This window comes from Scyliorhinus canicula, chromosome 11 (genome assembly GCF_902713615.1).
Source record: "Scyliorhinus canicula chromosome 11, sScyCan1.1, whole genome shotgun sequence".
NCBI lineage: Eukaryota > Metazoa > Chordata > Chondrichthyes > Carcharhiniformes > Scyliorhinidae > Scyliorhinus > Scyliorhinus canicula.
Genome location: NC_052156.1, coordinates 105,586,707 through 105,612,214, shown reverse-complemented (window position 1 = coordinate 105,612,214; position 25,508 = coordinate 105,586,707). Strand labels below are relative to the sequence as shown.

At 44.9% G+C, this 25,508-nt stretch overlaps 1 protein-coding gene across 6 annotated transcripts in view; it reads right to left on the bottom strand.

Moving 5' to 3' along the window:
- Nucleotides 1-1,912: 1,912 nt before the first annotated feature.
- The window catches only part of eea1 (early endosome antigen 1), a 142,556-nt gene continuing 118,960 nt past the window's right edge, over nt 1,913-25,508 (bottom strand). For 5 of the 6 annotated variants that reach the window (XM_038810968.1, XM_038810969.1, XM_038810971.1 and 2 more), the window contains 7 exons: nt 24,245-24,430; nt 21,304-21,435; nt 13,164-13,349; nt 10,973-11,211; nt 9,234-9,354; nt 6,572-6,670; nt 1,913-3,927 (listed from right to left, as the gene is read on the bottom strand). In XM_038810968.1, the coding sequence (XP_038666896.1) occupies nt 3,805-3,927; nt 6,572-6,670; nt 9,234-9,354; nt 10,973-11,211; nt 13,164-13,349; nt 21,304-21,435; nt 24,245-24,430 (1,086 nt within the window). In that variant the 3' untranslated portion in view covers nt 1,913-3,804. The remainder of the gene's footprint in view (nt 3,928-6,571; nt 6,671-9,233; nt 9,355-10,972; nt 11,212-13,163; nt 13,350-21,303; nt 21,436-24,244; nt 24,431-25,508) is intronic. The other variant, XM_038810972.1, reaches the window with a different exon arrangement.

The following is a 25,508-nucleotide window of genomic DNA, read 5'->3' as shown; positions in this document are numbered from 1 at the left end:
GAAAACATCGATTTATCATGCCACGTGCATTTCTGGGGTTCATCTTCCTCTTGTAGGTTCTAACTGGGTTTCTGTCTTCATAATTTCCTTTACTCGGTCTCCTTTTATAGTCTTGAGGCCTGTTCGTAGCCATACGATTTCGCCATCCTGTTAGTAGTGTATCTTCCATATTCTGCCTTATTGCAGGCTGACCTATTTGGGCCATCAGATTTGAATGTTTCCCCATAAACTTTTGTAAAGCTTTTGTCATCTGTTCGAATAAGGTATCCTTATCCGTAAACTGAACTCCTGTCAAAACCAGTCTATCCATGTTGCTCACTCTAGCGCAGTCAAGTAATTTAAAGGCCAATACAGACTGTGGAAATTCCAGGTTGTTTCTGCAGCCTTTTATATAATCTGCCAAATTCCATTATATAATCTTCCACGGATAAATCCTACATTTTCCAGAACTTATCAAAATCCGACCATGCTTCATACGCACTTAACAAGTCATCTTTCATATAAATCTTATCCATATAATGTAATAAAGTCACCAGACCATCTTCTGAGCCTAACTCTTCTAATTCCAGCTCAGAAAGCACTTTGTTTCGGATTTTACTGCCATGCGGTAAAGAGCCAATGCCATACCTTGTTTTCTCTTTCCCAAAGCAGTTACCTTAGTCCACATAACTACTGCACTTCTCCATTGGTCGTATGATTCCCTTTCAGAAAATAAGGGAGGATAGTCATATCCAGCCATCTTCATCCTGGGTTGAGCCATATATCCCCTTTTTTTTTCACTCACTCACTCCTTGGTTTGATCTGGAAAACTTGTATCTTTCAACCCTTCACACTTACACAGCAACCGTCCTCTGCTACCAATTGTTAGACGTATTCGATGCTGTGGTATGAAGAGACAAAAGTTCTGTTCCTTTTTCACCAACACACCTTTATTTCTCCCAACAGACTCTGCACAAAACTCTACACATTACCTGACCCAAAGGCCACCTGAAGCCCCTTTACATATCAGTGCCAATTAGTGGACACTTAACATAAATGAGAAAACTAATTGCAATGTCTCTTAACCCATTACTTAATAGGTGGTGGTGAGCTGCCTTCTTGAACTGCTGCAATCCACGTAGTGTAGGTACACCCACAGTGCCGTTAGGGAGGGAATTCAGGATTTTGACTCAGAGACAGTGAATGGTGATGAATTTCCAAATCAAGATGGTGAGTGGCTTGGAGGGGAACTTGCAGGTGGTGGTGTTCCCATGTGCCTGCTGCCCTTGTCCCTTCTAAGCTCTGCCAATCATGGGTTTGGGAAGTGCTGAAGAAACCTTACAAAATGCTGATTTTGAAATGTCGTTGATTTACAAATACACACCCGTTGAATCACGTCATGTAATTTGTATGTTAAGTAAACAATGGGGTTAGAAATAGAATGATAGCAGCGGTTGACAGCTTTAAATAACTTGTAATGCACAAAATTCTGTTGGCATGGAATGCTGCAGTGAAGGGCACAACAGCATCTAACAATATCATGTTGGCTTTTTGTGGGCACTGACTCATCAAATAAGTAGGAGATTGATCAGAATCGCAGACTGGCTACAGCAGTGAAAGGAGACCATTTGGCCCACTGTGTCCTGCTGGGCCTTTTTAGTTTGTTCACTCTTTCCTCATAAGGTGATTATCAAGTTCCTTCTTGAAGCTAACATTAGGTGAAATGAATTATTCTAAACTGCTTCAATGATACAATTCAGCTGTAATTGAAGAGAAGCTTTTGCTGAATTGAAATGCTGGATCAGTCACATCCAGCCTGTATAATATAATACACGCTATGTGAACATTAACAGCAGAAAGTTGATAAAGAATGTCTTTCAGACCGCATTTCACATCCATTGAACATTTCTTAAATAAGTGACCAGGAATACTGTTTTACTAAACAAAAACTTTTATTGTGGAAGTTACATCACTGTCCAAATTAACATTTTTGCTATAAACAGAACACAATCTTTATTCAATATTGAGAATTAAACCTTTGGATATCTATACACAGGCTCACATGATAATACCGAAGTTAATACAATTTTTGTACACAATTGTCTATTATTCACATCATTTGTTTAAAACAATAAGCAGGAAAGCAACTAGATTCCGTTACCGATTTTCCATGCAGGCACAGACAGTCGCAAGAATATCAGCTCCTTGCTCATCTCTTCACCATCGGTGTGATCGACATAACAAGCCTTCCAAGATCGCATCCACTGCTAGAGTTTTATAATGGAGGAATCAGCCAAGTGAAGTAGTGAGTGTTTGCAACATTAGGTCTGTGTGCAGCAATCTCACTCGTGACACTGTCACCCGCACTATCCTTGTAGAACGGTCATGTGAATTTAGCACAGACTTTATTTTGGCCACAGGGGCAGATCAGATCCTTGTGAAGTGGCCCTCCTGAGTCTAGTTTGCATGGGGTGGGAGGGGGTGCATATACCAGTTAGTAAAAGAAATAATTGGATTCATTAGTGCATATAGGCCACAGTTAATCTCTACAGGAAAATACAAAGCAGAAAGCATTTGGCCTAGGTTTAACATTTTAGCATTCCCTCCTGCCCTGCTCTTGGTAAAGTGACAAAGTCCAGAGAGAGCAGCACCTGCCGGATTTCAGACAGCGATTTGTAGAGACCGATTAACACACAGGAAACATTTACAGTGGACTTGCAGTGCCATGAGGAAGTGGTGGGTTGCAGCGAGGATGGAGGAAATGGGCCATCCCTGCACACATTCTAAACCATAGCACGGGCAGCCAATATGAAACTCTCCGTGCCAGAATTGGCGATCTGGAGAAAGCACTTTCAGATTTTGTTCGACCACAGCTCAGAGGCACCACCAGAGGGCAGCCCCATCCAGTTGAGCAACTGCCGTGTACAAGATGCTTGCCAAGCTGCCACAATCCAGGCAGGGGAGGGGGGGCGCTGTCACTCAGACATTATCCAGAGGTGAATTCAGGTGAACACTGCAGTGCAGGTCTACCCACAGCCCACCCACCCACCCACCCACCACCCTCTATCATCTTCACTCTAATCCATGGCATTGACTGACTATTTACTGAACAGCAGAAGGAAAAAAACAGGTGATGAAATCAGGAAGAATATTAACTATGAAAGCCAATCATTTGAAGAAAACAACCAGCTTAAAATAAGCAGTGCAGAATGGAGATGCTATTCAATATTATCAATTAAAGTAGTGACCTGCACTCTGGATGAGAGGTTCTCCCTGTTGCAGTTTTCAAAGGAATTTAATGGGAATTCAGGGAATACTGAATCAAAGTGCTTAACTCAAAACTTTACAAAACTCTATGTGGTTACCCAATTGTTTGAGTTGCTCCTGTCTCAGAGATTGCTCCGTCTGATGAAGAACCCCTCCAGTGAAGGAATTAACACAGCTGAATTTGGAGGAAGGGAATTTTTATCCCCTGGTGGAGATCGGCTGCCAATTACTGAACTCGCCCAATTTCCATTCCCATTTAGGTCAGCAGGTTAAAAGTGGACGGCTTCTAAAAAACAGGTGAGGGAATCCTCTCAGATGCTCAATTCCAGAAACTCCCGTTTCCCTGGCCTGAAGCCAGACTGAAGAACCCTGGCTCGTGCAGAAATTGGGACTGTCGGACACATCAACGGGTTCCCCAGTGACAGCAACTAATTACAGCCGCCGCCAGGATTTATTACACTTTCAACATACAGTCTCTTTATAAAATACAAAACGAGTGCGTGAATACAAGAAGAATAAGTAATAGCGTCTCAGTTGCAAGCAAAGGGCTGGGACAACTCATCCTTGCAGCTCTTCGAAACACGTGTTGCAGACTCGTACAGGTTTCTTTGAGGAGGGGGTTAAGGCATTCCGCGCAGAACATTCGGCACAGAAAATGTTTCCACAGTTCCTACAGTGATGCTGCAAAGATAAAGAATTGGAGCATTAATTTAATTGAACTTGCAAGTAAATAACAATAGCAAAGTGGTTAGCACAGCTGCCTCCCAGCACTAGGCCTCCTCAATAAAGAGATCCCCAAATGCCCAAAGATATGCAGGTTAGGTGGATTGGCCATGATAAATTGCCCCTGATGTCCAAAAAGGTTAGGTGGGGTTACAGGGGTGGGGTGGAGGTGCGGGCTTAAATAGGTTCTCTTTCCAAGGAACGGTGCAGACTCGATGGGCTGAATGGCCTCCTTCTGCACTGTAAATTCTATGATTCTATGAATCTCCCGATCTCTGCGCGCTGCCACCTCCTAAAGTCCCTGTCCACAGAGCGAACCGATGGTTGTCACAGATCGGTGAACACACCGACGCCCCCTCCCTCATGTTGCCTCCGCTGTCCCCACACCCTCAGAGCTGCCACTGGGCATATGGAGTACCGAGCCAGCGAGAACGGCAGAGGTGCCGTCAATAAAGCCCTCAGACTCATGCCCTTGCAAGATACCACCTCCACCCACTCCCACACCTCCTTCTCCCCCACTACCCACTTCCTGACCATTGATATATTAGCCACCCAGTAGTAATTGATAAGGTTCCCTCGCTCCCCAGGCCCCCGCTCCAGCAGAACCTTCTTTACCCGTGCGGTTTTTACGGCCCATATAAAACCAGAGATCGCCGCATTCATCATCCTGAAAAATGCCTTTGGGATGGAAACTGGGAGACACTGAAATATAAACAGTAATGCCGGGAGGACTGTCAGCGGGAGCATGTCCCACCTTCGGATGGCTCCTGTCATCTTTTCAATTAGTCTACCCAAATTAAATTTGTGGAGCTGACCCCATTCCCATGCCACTTGAATACCCAGGTACCTAAAGCTCCCTCCCACCACCTTGAACGGCATCTCCCCCAATCTCTTATTCTGCCCGGATCGAAAAAACTTCGCTTTTGCCCATATTCAATTTATAACCCGAGAACCGACCAAATTCCTCCAGTGTCCTCATAATCCCTCCAATTCCTCCTTGCGGGTCTGCTTTATAAAGGAGCAAATTGTCCACATAGAGCAAGACCCTGTGTTCCACCCGCACCCGTACTAGCGGCGATGGGTTTGTTATGTTATTTTCTTCTTTCTTGTATTGCCATTTGTTATAATTTATTTTGGGGGGGGGGGGGAAAGAGTTCTTTTCTTGTTTTGTTTTGGCGTGGAACCACGCCTTGTTTGTTTTAAATTGCGGGGAGAAAATTTGTTATTGTTATTAAAAAAAACTTGAATAAAAATTATTTTAATAAAAAATAAGGAGATTGGCCGATATGACCCACAGCTTTCTGGATCTTTGTCCTGTTTCAAGATGAGAGAGATCGACGCCTGCAACAACGTCGGGGGGAGCACTCCCAAATCCTTTGACTCATTAAAAGCCCTTATCAAAAGCGGCCCCAGTACCTCGGAAAACTTCTTAGAAAATTCCACGGAGTATCCGTCCGGTCCCGGGGCTTTGCCTGATTACATTGCCCCCAGCCCCTCTATTACCTCCCAAACCCGATTGAGGCCCTAGGCCCTCCAGCAACTCCTCATCCACCTTCAAGAACTCCCGCCCCCCCATAAATCGTCTCATCCCCTCCTCCAGGCTGGGGGTTCCGACTTATACAGCTCACTTTAAAAATCTTGAAACACATCATTCACCCCCATCGGGTGCAAAACCACATTCCCACCTGCATCCCTCACTTTCCCTATCTCTCTCGCCGCCTCCTGCTTCCTCAACTGATGCGCCAGCATCCTACTAGCTTTTCCCCCATACACTGCCCCCTTTACCTTCCTCAGCTGTCCCTCCGCCTTAACTGTGGACAGGAGCCCAAATTCCAGCTGCAGCCTATGGCGTTTTCAAAAGCCCGTTATCCGGAGACTCCGCATATCTCCTGTCCACCTGTAAGATTTCTCCCACTAAACTTTCTAACTGTACCCGCTCCTTGTGCGCCCAAATAGAAATAAATTTCCCTCTGATAAATGCCTTCAGCGCCTTACAGACCACCCCCACCAACACCTCACCCGTATCATCGATCTTTATATATCCCTGGATGGCCTCCCTCACACACCTCCTCCTCCGCTAATAGCTCCACATCCAACCTCCCTCACACACCTCCTTCTCCGCTAATAACTCCACATCCAACCTCCCTCATACACCTCCTCCTCCGCTAATAACTCCACATCCAACCTCCCTCACACACCTCCTTCTCCGCTAATAACTCCACATCCAACCTCCCTCATACACCTCCTCCTCCGCTAATAACTCCACATCCAACCTCCCTCACACACCTCCTCCTCCGCTAATAACTCCACATCCAACCTCCATTGGGGGCGCTGGGCGCTTTCTTTACTCACTCAAGTCCACCCAGTGCAGGGCATGGTCTGACACCACTATTGCTGAATATTCAGCATCTACCACCTCTGCCAGCTGCGAGGGAAAGGCATTAGTGAAGATGGAGAGAGAGAGAGAGAGAGAGGGCGATCCGCTTAATCTAGTGCCTAAATCTCTAAAGGGATATGAACAATGCTGTGAAACCGTAGGGAGAGCAAATAGAGTGCGGCGGCATTCATGGGTAAAATGATGAGATGAACCATGAGTACATACCTTTCTTACAGTGACTGAAAACCCTTTTCCACAGGCCATACAATTCATCACATCGGTATCTTCAGTCCATTTCCTATTTACTGCTTGTGTATGTTTAATCTAGCAAAGGAAAAAGGAAATCATCATCATTTTATTTTCAACATGGGCCATGCAAATATTGTCACAGTGCCAGGGTCCCAGGTTCAATTCTGATTTTGTTACCTTCCAAAGCATCATTTCTCACATAGCTCCCTTTTCCTCAGCCCAGGATTCCACCGCGGTTTGACAGGGTCTGCAAGCATATCCACCCCATTTCCTGTAATTCTGTCCTCTTCCCTTCCGCTCTCTTCTGGAACCATGATCAGGGCCCCCTTGTCCTCATTTTCTACCCCATCATCCTCTGTATGCAAAGAATCATCCTCCGCATTTCCACCAACTCCAGCATGATGTCACCATTGAATACATCTTTTCTCACCTCTCCTGTCTCTTCTCTTCCCGTCATGGGACTGCACTGTCCGAGATACCCTGGTGCACTCCTCTATCACTCAAACATCTGATATTCTTCCCACAGAATCTTCCCATGAAACGCAGGGGAGTTGAACTCCTTCCCCATAACCTCGACTCTACTCACTATCAAAGACCCCAAACACTCCCTCCAGGAGAAGCAGCGATTTACTTGCCATTCTTTCAATTTAGTCTATTGTATTCGCTGCTTACAATGTGGTCTCCTCTATTCTGGAGAGACCAAACAAAGAATTGGTGACCGCTTTGAGGAATTCTTTGCTCAGTCTGCAAGCATGACCATAACCTTCCAGTCTCTTACCATTTTAATTCACCGTTTTGCTCACATTTCTGTGCTCGGCCTGCTGGAATGGTCCAGTGAAGACCAACGCAAGCTGCAGGAACTGCACCTGGTCTTCCAATTAGGCACTTTACAGCCTTCTGGACTCAACACGGAGTTCAACAACCTGAGACCATGAATTTGGTCCTCCATTTTGCATTTTTCTTCCCTATTGCCAGTCTGTAGCTTGTTCTCCTGTTTTGCTTTCAGTCAGTGCTGACCTTGATTCTGCTATTAACGCCCACTCTGGACTAATTGGGGGGGGGGGGAAGGAGGAGAGCGCATGGGGGGCAGGGAGGGAGCAGCACGGTAGCATAGTGGTTAGCACAATTGCTTCACAGCTCCAGGGTCCCAGGTTCGATTCCGGAGTCTGCATGTTCTCCCCGTGTGTGCGTGGGTTTCCTCCGGGTGCTCCAGTTTCCTCCCACAGTCCAAAAATGTGCAGGTTAGGTGGATTGGCCATGCTAAATTGCCCTTTATGTCCAAAATTGCCCTTAGTGTTGGGTGGGCTTACTGGGTTATGGGGACAGGGTGGCGATGTGGGCCTGGGTAGGGTGCTCTTTCTAAGAGCCGGTGCAGGCTTGATGGGCTGAATGGCCTCCTTCCGTACTGTAAATTCTACGAGACCAAGGCCTAATAATCCTCAATGCAGACCCAGTAAAATCTGGCAGCTAAACCAGTTGTATGCCAGTTTAGGCGTAAGTGAAGGTGGGGGCTGTACTGTGGGTAATCAACTGGACTGAGGAAGATTAAAGGTTACAGGTGGGATAAGGACATGAAAGCTGCAGATGTGGGAATGATCTAGTAAATGGATAATCATGGAAGGTGAAGCAAGAGACATACTGTCGAAGCTTTTTCATCGCATATTCATCAGGACAGATGCCAAATGAGCAACGTGGTTATATGAATTTCAGTGCCAATGCAATGCCAAGTGCATAGATTATGTCCCAAAAACTGGTGGATCATATCAAACAGTACGTCTCCTTGGCTGTTCACAACAGGCAGAGAGTACTGACTGTATTCAACAAGCCAGAGCTTGCAAAACCCAGAACATACTGTCCAACATTAGATGTGATTCTGCGATTAGCCAGCACTTACTGAACAACCCTGAGTGCTAAGAATTAAATGAACAAACAAATTAACATAATTAGTCAAGCCTGCAATATGGCTCACTTTAACTTGCTAGACCACATATATTCATAGACCAGGCCTGGTATTTGACAAAGAGAAAGAATATGCCCAGGCATTGCTCTTTTTCAGTTAAACAAAAGTTTGGGGGACAACTATTCCCTGGTGCATCTTCCATGGCAATGCCTCCACCAGAATCCACTTGCCAACCAATCAACACCCATTTTCCCATGCAGTACACATTGTTGCTCCCTTTGAATTTTGGTATTCTTGAATCTGTCTTGATGAGTGCAAGATGAAAAGCTTTAAGCGTGTCTTTTCTTTCCAGAAATATTCAAGTTCGTACTACCAAGCAACTAACTGCATAAACATCGTGGTGATTGTGTGGAAATTCAAAGGTTGGCCAGTTCAGAGTTTAATATTGCTGTGAAGTGGTTTGCACTTTGCACTGACGCTAAACTTATTTAGTGTTAAGTAGATGCTGAGGTCAGAACTGGTTCTGATGAAAAGCAGAGCATGATTCCTTCCAGTAGGGAGTCTCAGGATCGACTACAGCATCAGCCCCAGGACCAGTCCCAGATCCATGGGCTGCCGCACCAGGAAAGGAGACGGCACAGTCTCAGGTCATGGACAAGAGCAGCTGGAGACACCAATTAGCTCCAATGCGATTTGTGTCACTCACTGCAGTTCCTAATCCACCACTTATCTGGTTACCTGAAGAGCTTGGTTCTCTCGCCCCAACTCCTGCATAGCAGCCGTTGTATCATCCAGTTTCCGTCTCAGATCCACGACCTTCGCGTGCAGCTTTTCTGTTTCTCCTTCACTCTTGAGGCACCTAATTGACAGGAGCAAGAGTTTCAAACAAGACTTAACGACACACTGAGTCACGGAGGGACATCAGCTCCAATGAAGAAGTGTCAAGCAAACATTATCCTGCCATATTGGAGACAATCTAATACGTAGGTGTACATAGAGCAATAAACTATCTTGCCAAAATACTTTGAAATGAAGACCGTATTCGGTTTCAGAGTTTAATATTCTCTGCTGTCTCTGTCCCTTTAAGCAATGTCTACAACCCTTTATGAAGCAGCGTTCCCACCTTCACATCCCACAAAGACGAGGCTGAAGGAACCACCTGCTTTGGACTTCAGTAGCTCGACAAATGTTCCTCCTGCATCCTGCGTGAGCAACTTTGTTCTCATCCCAGTGACAGGGCTCTGATGACAAATAGTGTGAAGATCCCATCCCTCCCCTGACTTGTGTGTTGTAGACAGCAACCAGGCTTTGGGGAATCAGGAGGTGAGTTACTCACCACAGGATTCCCAGAATCTGACCAGCTCTCAGAGCCACACTATTTATATGGCTGTAAGGCAAAAGCAAATTATTATGGGTGCTGGAAGCTGAAACAAAAACAGAAAATGCTGGACAATCTCAACAGGTCTGACAGCATTTGTGGAGGGAGAAGGGAGCTAACGTTTCGAGTCTGGATGATTCTTTGTTAAAGCCAGAGGGAACTGGAAATAGGGTCAGATTTATACTGATTTTGGGGGGGGGGGGGGGGGGGGAGCATGGAGCAGTGGGGCTGGACAGAGGGCCCGTGGTAGGTGGAGATTGGCAAAGACACCATGGACAGAAAGACAAAGGGAATGTAAATGGCGTGATCAAGGCTAAGAAGGGTGCTGATAGTGGCACATTAAGAGATTATAATGCGTTAATGGCAGAACAAAGGTAAGCAGTGTGTCAAAGAACAACTAGGAACAGGGAACAGATGGCCCAAATGGGGTAAGGGAAAAACAGATTGATGGAAGAAATGAAAATAAATCGATAGAAATAATAATGGGATGAAGGTGGAGGAGAGATCAGTCTGTCACAAATGTAGGTGGGAAGGGTCTGGACAAGAGGAGAGAGTATGGAGTCAAGGCAGGATATCTTGAATGGAGTCAAGATATATGGCTAATGCAGTTCAGTGTTTGGTCAATTGAAGCCAGTGAAATGTTAAGTTGCAAAGAGTCAAAGGAGCAGCGGTCTGATGAAGTTGTATTGGAACTTTATGATGCATTGGTCAGATCACACTGTGAGCATTGTCTCCAGTTCTGCCTCAGTTTAATGTCTCCTTTAAGGTTTGGCAGTGCAGAACTCCCTTAGTGCTCCACTAGACTGTCAGCCTTGATTACATGATAAAGTCTCCAAAATGGGCCTTGAAGCCACAATCTTTGGACTCAAGAGGCAAGACTGTTATCCAATGAGCTGCAGCTGGTATCACAATATAAACCATGCTTCTTTTGCCCAGGAGGTCAGTGCCTTACTCTCGGACACTGACACTAACTGGCAGCAGGGTTCCAGCTCTTTATCCTGCAAATTATTGAGGGACCAGGTCAGCATTCCTGGACTGGCTGCAGCTCAGATTCCAGCCAGGCAGATATAGAGGTCACAGTGAATAACGGCAGACACACCTTTCCAACAGAGCTCTCCTCTCCTCCTGGTTGTGCTGCACAGTAGCTTCCAACACGGCAATCTCTCCACGGAGGTCGTCTGTCTGCTTCTCCAGCTCACTAACCCGCCGCTGACTGCCCTGCCACTCCCTCTTCAGTGTAGCCATGTTTTCATTCAGCGCAGTGATCTGCATGTTGAGTTTGATCACGTCCTCTTCGTGCTGTTTACCTTGTCCTTCCTTATCCTTCAGCTCAATCTGCTGCATTGTAACAATGAAAAACACCATCAACTTCATTGCACTCAAGGTACATCAAAACCTTTCAACATTCAATCCTATCTCAAATAAAACTGTTCAGTCAGTGCCCCTCACATAGTCCTTGCCCCCAGGTCAGGTCCATGATAAATTATTAGTCTTTGATGTTACTTGCATTCCAACATAAGACAGGTAAATCCCAACACAAAGAGAGAACCAAGTTGCAGTGCCACAAATCCTCAGCACTTTCTGTTGAAAGGTCATCAACCTGAAACAACTCTGTTTCTGAAACACTAACTCTGTTTCACTCTCCACAGATGCTACCAAATAGAATCATAGAATTTATAGTGCAGAAAGAGGCCATTCGGCCATCAGGTCTGTACCGCCCCTTGGAAAGAGCACCCCACTTAAGCCCACGCCTCCACTCTATCCCCGCAACCTGTGGGAAGAGGCCGGAGCACCCGGAGGAAACCCACGTAGACACAGGAGAACGTGCAGACTCTGCAGAGACAGTGACCCAAGCTGGGAATCGAACCTGGGGCCCTGGAGCTGTGAAGTAATTGTGCTAACCACTGTGCTACCATGCTGCCCAAATATGCTGAGTAATATGCGGCATAGTCTGTTTTTATCATAAGCCTCCCCTTTTTCTGTCTAATTTTAAGACATCCGGTGAGCCATGTTACTATCCCAGTCTGTATAAGGATAACTGAAGTCTATCATTATCCTTACTCGGTAGTTTTTGTCTCTTTCTGTAATTTACTCTTCCACGGCCTTGACACCATTTGATGCCCTATTATATACACAGGATCAGTTATCTCAGTTGGCTACATGACTAGAGCGTAATTCAGAATAATGACAGCAGCACAGGTTTGATTCCAGTGCCGGCTGAGGTAGGGCATAGGACCTGCCTCCTCACCTCAAATCCAATCCAATCCTTGGCCCCGAGAGGGGAAGGCAATGGCAAACCCTCCATCAACAAAATCTGCCAAGAAAGTGACTCAGGATGAAACATCAGCAGACAATGGGTGGAGGATCTGCCTTCAGGCAGAAAACACATGAAGGAATGAAATAAACTGTACACACCCAGCAGCATAATAGCTCTCCTGAAGATTGCTGTCCTTGAACTCTCAACTATGTCTCCCCTCTCCAGTGCTGGAGCAATACCGTTGATCAATACTTACCATCCTCTCCCTTCGTTTTTTTATTCTTCCCACCATCATTCCCAAATATTTTGCAGCCAGGAATATTAAGTTACCAATCCTTTTCTTAGTCAATCTGGGTCTCTGTTGTTGCTCCTATACCATGATCCACGTAGTTGCCAGATTCAGCTGCTCACCAATAGTATTTAACATGCTTTTGCATTTGCACACATTTAGACTGCTTTGCATTTCCCCCATGCAATAACTTGTGCCGCAAAGGTTTTCATAGTTTCATAGAATTTACAGTGCAGAAGGAGGCCATTCGGCCCATTGAGTCTGCACCGGCTCTTTGAAAGAGCAACCTTCCCAAGCCCACCACTACCCTATCCCCATAACCCAGTAACCCCACCCAACAGTAAGGGCAATTTTGGACACTAAGGGTCAATTTAGCATGGCCAATCCACCTAACCTGCACATCTTTTGACTGGGAGGAAACCGGAGCACCCGGAGGAAACCCACACACACAAGGGGAGAATGTGCTGACTCCGCATAGACAGTGACCCAAGCCAGGAATCGAACCTGGGACCCTGGAGCTGTGAAGCAATTGTGCTAACCACAATGCTACCGTGCTGCCCTTTAGCACCCAGGTTCGATTCCCGGCTTGGGTCACAGTCTGTGTGGAGTCTGCACGCTCTCCCGTGTCTACGTGGGTTGCCTCCGGGTGCTCCAGCTTCTTCCCACAGTCCAAAGATGTGCAGGTTAGGTTGACTGGCTATGATAAAGGTGTCAACGCCTCAGATTTTATAATGGGCTACGAACCAGTTTGGCTTCCAAATCTGCGAACTGCTTCTTCATGTCCACTTGTACCTCACTGAGTTTATTCTTGGTGAGTTGATGGTTGCTCTTCTCCTGCTCTATCATCGACTTCACGCTGTCTGCGTTAGCTTGAAGTTCCAGCTTCTGTTGAATCAACAACTGCTTGGCCTCTTTCAACCCTGTCAACTCCTGCCAATCACAAGCGTACCATCAGTTTTTTAACAGGTGGATAAAATGGTTAAAAAGGCACATGGTATACTTCTCTTTATTAGCCGAGAAATAAAGTTTAATAGCAGGGAGGTTATGCTGAAACCGTACAAAGCATTGGTTAGTCCACAGCTAGAGTATTGTGCTCAGTTCTAGAATCCACATTATAGGAGGGATGCGATAGCTCTGGAGAGGATGCAGAGGAATTTGTCCATGACGTTGCCTGGACTGGAGAGTTTTAGCTACAAAGAGAGACTGGATAGACTGGGGTTGTTTTCCTTGGAGCAGAGGAGACATGATTGAGATGGATAAAATAATGAGGGCCAGAGACAGGAGACTGGAAGGAACCTTTCCCCTTGGTGGAGGGATCAATGATTTACGTTAAAGGGCAGGATGTTTAGAGAGGATGTAAGAAAAAACCTTTTGGTCTGGAACTCACTGCCTGAAAGGATGGTGGAGACAGAGATCCTCATAACATTTAAGAAGTATTTAGATGTGTGCTTGCAATGCCAAAGCATACAAGGCTGAGCCAAGTGCTGGAAATTGGGATTAGAATAGTTAAGTGGTTGTTTTTGACCGGTGCTGACAGGATGGCCAAAGGGCCTTTTTTGTGCTGCAGAACTTCATGACTATAACTATGAGGCTGCCTGCTTGGGACCCAAGAAAGATAAATCATGAATATTTACTGAATGATGGGAAATTTGGAAGCAGGGAAGCAAAGTGATTTGAGGGTCTGAATGCACAAATTATTAAAAGCCAAATGATTAGCACAAAAAGCAATTGTGAAGGTTAATGTAATGCTGGCCTTCATTAACAGCAAGCTAGAATACAAATAAAAGGAAGCAATACTCCAGGTGTTCAGGGCCTTAATCAGACCCCATCTGGAGTTCGCGGTTCTGTTTTGGAGAACTATAGGAACGGTATGCTGGCCTGGGAGAAGGTACAATGCAGATTCGATGGAATAACATAAGGGTTTAGAGGCTTAAATTATGTTAGCTTGTATTCACCCAAGTGTAGAAGAATGAAGCATTTAAAATGTTTGTATTGAGTGCTGAATTTGGGTGCATACGAGTGCGAGAGTGAGAGTTTGCTGACTGAGGAATATTAAGGGTTCATTTTTATCTAAAGTCTAGTCTTACTTTTATTTAGTTAATTAACTTAAAAGTTGCTGTTTGGTTTAGAATAAGGTGAATTTTCAATCAGCTTTAAACAAAGGTTCTACTTGCAGCTACAGCTTGTTAATTAGTTAATTCGATTAGGCCAGTTTTCAGAGGCTAGAGTCACAGGAAAAGGTGAGCCAGCTTGCAGTGCTGACTTTGTTTGCACTGGGTGCTGAATTTGGGTGCATTTGAGTGCTATAGTCAGAGTTTGGTGACTGAGGCAGTTAGGTGAGGAGGGAGCAAGGTGCTCCTTTCATTTCAGTTCCTACACTTCCTCAAAGAGCGAGAAAGGAGCCAGGAGTTTACAGAGAGTACAGCTGACTGGGAGCAGAGTCGGAGGGCGGAGTTCCAGTTGGTCCACAGGGCAGCTACGTTCTGTAAGGTAAGAGGGGATGGAGGCTAGGGCAGTTGCATGCTCCTCCTTTAGGATGTGGGTGGTGAGGGATACCACCGGTGTCCCTGCTGACTACACCTGCGGGAAGTGCACCCAACGCCAGCTCCTGAGGGACCGTGTTAGGGAACTGGAGCTGGATGAACTTTGGATTATCCGGGAGGCGGAGGGGGTAATAGATAAGAGTTACAGGGAAGTAGCCACACCCAAGTACAGGACAAGAGTAACTGGGTTACAGTCAGGACAAGAAAAACGAATGGGCAGACAGTACAGGGATCCCTCGTGGCCTTTCCCCTTCAAAACAAGTATACCGTTTTGGCTGCTGTTTTGGGTGGGGGGGGGGGGGGGGGGGGGGGGGAGAGAGAGAGAGAGCAGTCACTTTATTGGGCGTTGTCTATAGACTCCCCAATAGCAGCAGAGAGATAGAGCAACAGATTGGGCAGCAGATCTTGGATAAGTGCAGAAGTAACAGAGTTGTTGTCATGGGTGACTTCAACTTCCCTAATATTGACTGGAACCTCCTTAGTGCAAATGGTTTGGATGGAGTAGATTTTGTCAGGTGTGTACAGGAAGGATTCCTGACTCAATATGTAGATAGGCCGACTAGTGGGGAGGCCATATTGGACTTGGGGCTCGGCAACGAACCAGGCCAGGTGCCAGATGTCTCAGTGGGAGAGGATTTCAGTGACAGTGACCACAAATCCTTGAGTAATGAAGAGGGACCGGAACACACAGTATGGGAAGGTATTTAATTGGGGGAGGGTAAATTATACTGCTATTAGACAGGAGCTGAGGAGCATTAAGTGGGAACAATTGTTCTTGGAGAAATACACAACAGTAATGTGGGGATTGTGTAAGGAGCACTTGCTCCGAGTGCTGAATTGTTTTGTCCCACTGAGACGAGGAAGGAATGGTAAGTTGAAGTAGCCTTGGATGACGAGAGAAGTGGAGCTTCTCGTTAAGAGGAAGAAGGAAGCTTACGCAAGGTCGAGGAAGCAAGGAGGGTTCTAGAGGGTTACAAGGTAACCAGGAAGGAACTCAAAAATGGACTGAGGAGAGCTAGAACGGGGCATGAAAAAGCCCAGGTGGGAAGGATTAGGGAAAACCCCAAGGCGTTCTAATCTTATGTGAGAAATAAGAGGATGATCAGAGTGAGAGTAGGGCTGATCTGGGATAGTGGAGGGAACTTGTGCCTCGAGTCTGAGGAGATGGGGGAGGCCCTAAATGAATACTTTGCTTCAGTATTCACTAGAGAGAGGGACCTTGTTGCCCATGAGAACAGTGTGAACCAGGTTAATAGACTCGAACAGGTTGATATTAAGAAGGAGGATGCGCTGGAAATTTTGAAAAGCATCAGGATAGATAAGTCCCCTGAGTTTGACGGGATATACCCAAGGTTACTACGGGAAGCGAGGAAGGAGATTGCTGCGCCATTGGCGATGATCTTTGCGTTCTCACTCTCCACTGGAGTAGTACCGGGTGATTGGAGGGAGGCGAATGCTGTTCCCCTGTTCAAGAAAGGGAATAGGGAAATCCCTGGGAATTACAGACCCATCAGTCTTACGTCTGTGGTGAGCAAAATATTGGAAAGGATTCTGAGAGATAGGATTTATGATTACTTAGAAAAACACAGTTTGATTAGAAATAGTCAGCATGGCTTTGTGAGGAGCAGGTCATGCCTCACAAGCCTCATTTAATTCTTTGAGGATGTGACGAGACACATTGATGAAGGTCGGGCAATGGATGTGGTGTATATGGATTTCAGTAAGGCATTTGATAAGGTTCCCCATGGTAGGCTCATTCAGAAAGTTAGAGGGCATGGGATAGAGGGAAATTTGGCTGTCTGGATACAGAATTGGCTGGCCGAAAGAAGAGTGAGTGGTAGTGGATGGGAAATGTTCCGCTTGGAGGTCGGTGACCAGTGTTGTCCTACAGGGATCTGTTCTGGGACCTCTGTTCTTTGTCGTTTTTATAAATGACTTGGATGAGGAAGTGGAAGGGTGGGTTGGTAGGCTTGCTGATGACACGAAGATTGGGGGAGTTGTAGATAGAGTTGAGGGTTGTTGCAGGTTCCAACAGGACATTGACAGGATACAGAGCTGCGCTGAGAAGTGGCAGATGGAGTTCAAACTTGATAAATGTGAAGTGATTCATTTCGGAAGGTCGAATTTGAATGCTGAATACAGGGTGAAAGGCAGGATTCTTGGAAGTGTGGAGGAACAGAGGGATCTTGGGGTCCACGTACATAGATCCCTCAAAGTTGCCACCCAGGTTGATAGGGTTAAGAAGGCATATGGTGTGTTGGCTTTCATTAACAGGGGGATTGAGTTTAAGAGCAGCAAGGTTTTGCTGCAGCTTTATAAAACTCTAGTTAGACCACACTTGGAATATTGTGTCCAGTTCTGGTTGCCTCACTATAGGAAGGGTGTGGATGTTTTGGAGAGGGTACAGAGGAGATTTACCAGGGTGCTGCCTGGACTGGAGGGCACGTCTTATGCAGAAAGGTTGAGGGAGCTAGAGCTTTTCTCACTGGAGTGAAGATGGCAGAGAGGTAACTTGATAGAGGTGTACAAGGTGATGAGAGGCATGGATAGAGTGGATAGACTTTTCCCCAGGACAGAGATAGCTGTCACAAGAAGACATAATTTGAAAGGTAATTGGAGGAAGGTATAGGGGAGATGTCAGAGGTAGGTTCTTTATACAGAGAGTGGTGGGTGTGTGGAATGCACTGGCAGCAGAGGTGGTGGAGTCAGTCATTTGGAACATTTAAGCGACTCTTAGACAGGCACATGGACAGCAGTAAATTGAAGGGGTGTAGGTTAGGTTGATCTTAGATTCGGATAAATGGGCGGCACAACATCCTGGGCCAAAGGGCCTGTACTGTGCTGTGCTGTTCTATGTTCCAAAATGTTAAAAAAAGACTTGATAGAGTAGATACTCCTTGGTGGAGGATTTAAGGATTAAAAAGTTCAAAAAAACATCCTCCCATACAGAACCCACACACCCATCAGAGTCAGCATGGTTTTATGAAGGGCAAATCATGTTGAACTTTCATTGGACCTCAGGTGGAATACACTGTACAGTTCTGGGGACCGCATTTTAGGCAGGATGTGAAAGCAATGGAGGAAGTGTTGAAGGGGTTTGTGAGAATGATTTCAGCAATGAGAAGCATCAGTCATGTAGATAGATTGGAGAAATGGGGTCTCTTTTCCTTGGAGAAGAAAAGGCTGAGAGATTTGATAAAGGTATTCAAAATCATGAGGGGCCTTGACAGGGTAGATAGGGGGAAATCATTCCTACTTGTGAAAGGATTGAGAACAGGGAGCATAGATTTAAGTAATTGGTTGAAGAAGCAAAAGGGATATGAGAAAAACCCTTTCACACAGCGAGTGGTTAGGATCTGGAATGTACAGTCTGAGTGTGGTGGAGGCAGATTCACACAGCAAGTGGTTAGGATCTGGAATGTGGTGGAGGCAGGTTCAAGAGGGAATTAGATGATTATTTGAAAACAAGCAATCTGCAGGGTTATGGGGAGAACAGTACAAGGTAAAAAGCTTAGCCACTGCAAACATGATGGGCTGAATGGCCTCCTTTTGCACTGTGATTCAGTGAAAGGAGGATTATAACACAGATACAGTGAGCACAGGGACTTTTCAGCAGAGCCCTCAAGCAAACTACGGTCTTAAGTGTCTGCCAAATCTCAGATTTTTTTTAAAATGATCTCGTGCTGACTTCCTATTGCTTTGAATTCAATTATTCGGAGGTGTATTAGTGTCAACCACGGTTTCCAAGATGGGGTTATTTTTAAATGGAAAGAAGCTAGGTTTAAAGGACTGACAACGCCACCATCTGCGAAAAAGGTCTCGGGCAGGTTTTAAAGAAAGGGGTCAGTTTGTGTCGAGACACAGCTGGTGAAGGTCATGATGTCGCTGGCCCAGGCTTGTCTTTGACACTCACCAGTGACACTGAGATAGTATTAAATGTCACTCTTGTGAGCGGCTTATTCAATAAAAAGATCAATTCCTGAATATCTCAGGGTGATGTAAAGGGAATCACCAAGAATCTTACTCAGGCATGTACCGTAATGATCATTTCAGTGTACTTTTGCAACACATTTAATTTATATTTGCACACGAGCTTAATGCACTTAAAATGGTGGCTCACCACCACCTTCTCAAGAGCAATTAGAGATGGACAATAAGTGTTGGCACAACCGACATGCCTACATCCTGCAAAACAAGTTAAAAATGCTTGCAGTTATCCAGTGTAACACAGTTGCGGGTTGCGTAGCTTCAAGTAGGATTGTAACATCAGAGGTATTAATATAGTTCGAGAACTTGACAGACAGAGGCGTGCAATCTGCTTGACCTCTTGCTGGAGATGCAGCTGATATAAAAATACATTTCATCGGAAATTATGGCACCAGATTTCTTAATATGAAGAAAATTGTTTCCTGGTTAAATGAGCGACAGGCTTAAAAACATTAAATTATAATTTTCTGGTTTAAAACCACAGAGTTCACAAATATTAACTTTGAAATGTTCTGTTCTTCCGGTTTGATGCAAGTTTTCAGGTACAAGAAGCAAATCCCAACTGAACACAGAGATGGAGATTTAAATATTTATCGAATTGGGAAAGATGACTTGATAACCGTATAGTGGCTATCGGCCATTTCAAAGCTGCAGATTACTAATATGCATAAAATGTCCAATTATTTTAATAAAGACGAGTGAATTTATTAAAGATGCTCATTGCTCAAATTCCTTTTCCTTATTTTATCTTTCGATAAATAAATACAAACTCTAAGAAGCTGCCAAATGTGTTAACACAACTGTTTACATAGAATACAAATTTGTAAGTGAAACCTTTGAATTTTAAGAATATTGAAACCAAACCGATGTTAATTATGGTTAAACGGCTGACATTTAATTCTCCCAAATGCTTAGATTTACACCTTCACATGTCAGAATACATCAAACTCAAAAACAATCCCCTCCTAAAAATGAGGTCAGTTGTCTAAATTAAGATATCTGATGGCTTGGGATGGGGTTTCTGTCCCAACACATATCCTCCTGCTCTTTGTAAATGGATTCATAATATTGTTACCTGAATTACTGAGGGTGATATTCCAGGTGAACAGTTTGAAGGATACCATTTATATTCAGACTGTACAGAATGGATGTACAGCGGCCCGAATTTTGGGCCCAATATAAATTAAAGTATTGGACATTTTAAATCAAACCACAATCAGCTCCAAGACTGGCCTGAATGGAATTTAACTTGGCCAAGTTCAAATACACTGAACACAGAGACAGCCAGGGCAAGTCTCGGCCTGCCCCGTCAACAACACATCAGGAGATAATTGGTCCTATTCATATGGAAGGATTGTTTTGGATTGCCCAGATAAAGCTAGATTTTCTGGCACCCAGTTACCATGTATGGAGTAAGGTTACGTGCGAGCAATACACCTAGAGATGCACCCTGGGGGTGGGTTCCTGGTGTCCTGCAGAGTTGCAATCGGCAACTCCATTGGGTGTTGCGACCCCTGCCCCAAGACCTCATTGGCTGAGGGCCAGAGAACGTTCTGGAAAGGCACAAAGAGGGGTATAAAGATTGACCACCCAGGACCCTCCCCAGCGAAGACTCCGCACAGAGGTAGCAGAGAAAATTGGATGACCGACCAGAGATGGAAGGAAGCAGCGTGCAAGACTCACCTTCTTGGATGAAGGTCCTGAGACAACTGAGACGCAGAGAATTGGACCCACAGCTCGACTGAGCTCATCTGCATGGGTAGTATTAAGAATCTTGGGATTATAATTATTATTTCAGATAATTTAAGGGGGGGGGGGTTACTGTGATACTATGTTTAATGATAAATTTGGTTGAATCATAAACTTGTATTTGTCCTTTGTTCATCTCACAAATAAGGGAACCTGGTTAAAGAGTTTGAGTAATAAACTGATCAAAGTGTCTGAGGTTTTACAGATAACACAATGAAGTCCTGGAGGAGGCCAATCGTGTCTGTGCTGACTGTTTGTTTAATTACAGAACTCACTTCAATGCAGAAAATAACTCTTGCGTTTGTGTTAGTGAGTTGGGATGTTTTGTAACACAGAAGGGGGAAGATCCTCAAGGGAAAAAGTTGGGATCCCTACTCTAGACATCCCATAATGCAGCAAGTATAGTGCAGGTGGACAATTCAGTGATTCCAACATCCTTAAATTTAACTGAACAATTTCAAGCCCAGCTCATGTTACAGTTAGCTTCTCTGGTTACGCCAATAATCAAATAAAAGCCAACAATATAAAACCGACCATTTATTGGTTAGATGTGCCCGATTTAAATGCTGTTTAGTTGTAGTGACCGTGCCAAGTCCTCAACTCACCTTCTCCGATTTCTGTTTGCAGATTCGTGCGTCCTCAGTAAGTTTGTTCAATTCTTTTTCCAGAGTTGCCTTGGCTCCTTGTAGCTCGTCATTTCTGAGCTTTTCTTTTGCTAATTCATCTTCTTTTGAAGTCTTATGTGGGGAGGAACAAGGTGTGCATTTGAAAAACAATTCCAGAAAATCGAGAGACTGTCCACAATGAATCTCAATATGGTATCCAGGGTTTCACACATTTTACCTCCAAAACAACCTGTGACCTTACTGTAAGGGAATAAGGGTCATGAGGATAAGGTGGGAAAATGGAGTTGAGGGCTATCTCAGAACAATCACAATCTCATTGAATGCAGAACAGATTGGATGGGCCGAATGGCCTATTTCTGCTCCTACGTCGTATGCTGATAGTTCACTGAGGCAAGTGTCATTTAAAGATGTAATAGACTAATGCTGAAACATTAAAAATGGCAGAAACCTATTAAATTATACAAACATACAAATTAAGAGCAGGAATAGGTCACTTAGTTCTTCTAGTCTGCTCCATCATTCAACAAGATCATGGCTGATCTGATTGTAACCACAATCCCACATTCCTACCTTCCTGATGACCTTTCACTCCCTTGTTGATCAAGAATCTATCGAGTTCTGCCTTAAGAATATTCAAAGATTCTGCTTCCACTGTCCTCTAGAAAGAAAGTTCCAGAGACTCACGACCCTCAGAGAAAATTTCTTCTCATTTCGGTCCGACATGGGTGACCCCTTACTTTTAAACAACGGCTCTATTACTACAGACTAGATTCTCCCAAAGGAGGAATCATCCTGTCCACATCCCACCCTGTCAATGCTCCTCAGGATCTTATATACTTCAGATCCTAAAGGGCATAATAGATAACTGTATTACAAGACTCAACAGACAAAACTACAATATTAGCCTCAAGTTGTTGCCGATTCACCGATAGAATTCTAAATTATCTGCGTACTGTGCATGGTTGGAGCAACAGGAGTGAGGAACGAGAAGTATCACCAAAATTTAAGCGTCTTTAATATTGCTGGTCAGTGGTCTCCTGCAGCCAATGGTAACATTCTTCCCCCACTCCCTTCCTCATGCATCACCACCCCCCCCTTCTCCACCAATGCATACCCCTCACCCATCGCACCCACCCCCACTCCCCCCACACCACCACATTATCTTTCCTCCACCTCCCCTCGCCTTCAGAGTCTGGTCAGCCATGAAGCTTGTTGGGAAAAAACTGGTAATGTGACCACAAGTGGTCTGGACAGAAATTTTAAAATGACACCTAAGCCGCAAAAGAAAATACAGCTTAATAAAAAGGGATCCGCTAAGGTGACCTATCTCCTCACGAAGGTTTGCGGAAAGCTCTTCCACAAAATCTATGGATTTTGGAGGTCAGTTGGAGCTTTCAGGACAGAGATCGATCGATTGTTCTTGAGTAGGGGTACCGAGGGATATGCAAAATGGTGGGAAAATGGGGATAAGCAATAGACCATTCATGATCCAACTGAATGGCGAGGCAGGCTCGAAGGGCGGAATGGCCCACTGCTGTGCCCATTCACTGTAATGGAGTGTTTTTTTTTAAAACTTAAGAGTACCCAATTAATTTTTTCCAATTACGGGGCAATTTAGCGTGGCCAATCCACCTACCCTGCACATCTTTGGGTTGTGGGGGCGAAACCCACGCAAACACGGGGGGAATGTGCAAACGCCACACGGATAGTGACCCAGAGCCGGGATCGAACCTGGGACCACGGCGCCGTGAGGCAACAGGGCCAACCCACTGTGCCACCGTGCTGCCCGACTGTATTTGAGTGTTGAAGGAAAATAATATATAACATAAATTTTTCCAATGAACAAAACATCAGTTGTTAATGAAACAGTTAATAATAATAATTATAATAATCTTTATTGTCATAAGTAGGCTTACATTAACATTGCAATGAAGTTACTGTGAAAAGCCGCTAGTCACCACATTCCGGCGCCTGTTCGGGTACACAGAGGGAGAATTCAGAATGTCCAAATTACCTAACAGCACTTCTTTCGGGACTTGTGGGAGGAAACCGGAGCACCCGGAGGAAACCCACGCAGACACAGCTAGAACGTGCAGGCTCCACACAGACAGTGACCCAAGCTGCAAAAAACAAACCTGGGATCCTGGAGCTGTGAAGCAACGGTGCTACTGTGCTGCCCTTCTAAAGTAGAGTGGGGGAAGAGGAGGTATTGGGTCCATCTATCCTATCTGTGTTGGAGCATGATAAAACATTAAAATATTGCTAAAAAGAGACGTTACCAAAGTTTTTCATCTTGAACTCATCAGGACAATCACAAGAATGCCAAATTTCAAACAATCGTAACGATTTATACTATAGGAGAAATGGGTGCGGATTGGCTGCTGCTTAGACAGAACTATAGGCTCCCCAAACTCCTTGGTAAAAAAAAATGGCACAAAGCCTGAACAGATTCCTTTAGTATGCAGAGAAATGTAATGTATGAATGAAAGGCTTCTACAAGAGCAAATAAGCCATGCTACAGGCTGGTAATCTTAAATTGGTTGTTGGCGTAGCTATTAACACATTCAGGATTGATCAAATGCTGCCCAATTGTAGGATCACATCTAACAGCAGATGTTTTGTTTTGAGTTTTGCAAGCGCAGAATTTTGGGTATGGTCTGTACTCTGCCTGTTACAAACAACAGGACTGTTTGATTCAGTCAGTTCAGCGCTTGCCAACCAATAACGGTATCCTTTTCTCCTGTAGCATAAACTGTTGTGATAGTTTGAAATTTGGTATTCTTGCATTTGTTCTATCAGTGCAAGATGAAAAGCTATGGCAAAATGTTTAAATTTTCAGCGATATTCAGGATCTGTATTACTAAATGACTGTTTTATAAAATATTCCTTTTACATTCCTCAATTTAGTTGGAGATGTTACCTTTTCTTTCTTCGCCTGCTGCATCGCTTTCTCCATGTCCTTTATTTTGGTTTCTCTGCTGGCCAGGTCTGTCTCCAGCGAAGCCTTAGCTTGTTTCAGTTCTTGAACCATCTGATGATTGCTGCTGGCTTGATTCCTGCTGGTAACCAACTCCTCCTCAGCCTGGAATAGCTTCTCCTCCTTAGCCTGTGGATGTATGCATTGCCATTATTCCCTCACCCCTCAGGTATGACATGCTGCTGCGGCCGATTTCCGGAACTCAATCCCTCTACCAATAAAAGCTAACACACCATACGCCTTCTTAACAACCCTCTCAACCTGGGTGGCAACTTTCAGGGATCTATGAGGAAGGGTTTCAACAGAAGTCAGACAATGCTATAGAGATGGAAACAGGTGGTCTCTGTGATGGTGCAGATATGTGGTTTCTGGAGTCAGGTATGGCAGCAAGATTGCAAACAGTCTGTTTTTTAGCCTCAGACAGTTGCCAGGGATAGAGTCAGTAGCTGGGAATAAACTATGTTGCGGGCACTGAAAATAATGGCTTCAGTCTTCACAATATTTAGTTGGAGGAAATTTCTGCTCGTCCAGTACTTGGTGTCGAAGAAACAATCTGATAATTTAGAGATGGTGGAACTGCCCTTTCAGGGCACAAGTCAATGGAATACTCTCCACTTGCATTGATGAGTGTAACTCCAGCAACACTCAAGAATCTTGACACCATCCAGGACAAAGCAGCCCACTTGAGTGGCACCCTATTCACAAACATTCACTCGCTCCACCACCAGTGGCAGCCGTGTGTACCATCTACAAGATGCACTGCAGGAAGATGACAGCATCTTCCAAACCCACAACCTCCATCACTTAAAAGGACAAGGGCAGCAGAGGCACAGAACACCACCACCATGTCCCACACCATCCTGGGTCAAAGTCCTGGAACTCCCTCCCTAACAGCACAGTGGGTGTACCTGCACCACATGGACCACAGCAGTTCAGGAAGGCAGCTCAAGGGTAATTAGGGATTGGCAATAAAGGCTGCCTAGCCAGCGACGCCCACATCCCATGATAGAATTTTTTAAAAGAGCTTATTGCAGATCATAACTCTGCATTAAAACATTTCTCTTCCCTCTAGCTCTTTAAAATTACTTAAATCGGCATTCTCCAATTACAGATCAAGGCAATACAAAACTCAAGTTCTCTCAAGAATGCAAACACATGCTATTGATGATACAGTTAACAATTTATTCGCGAATAGGAGAAATTACAG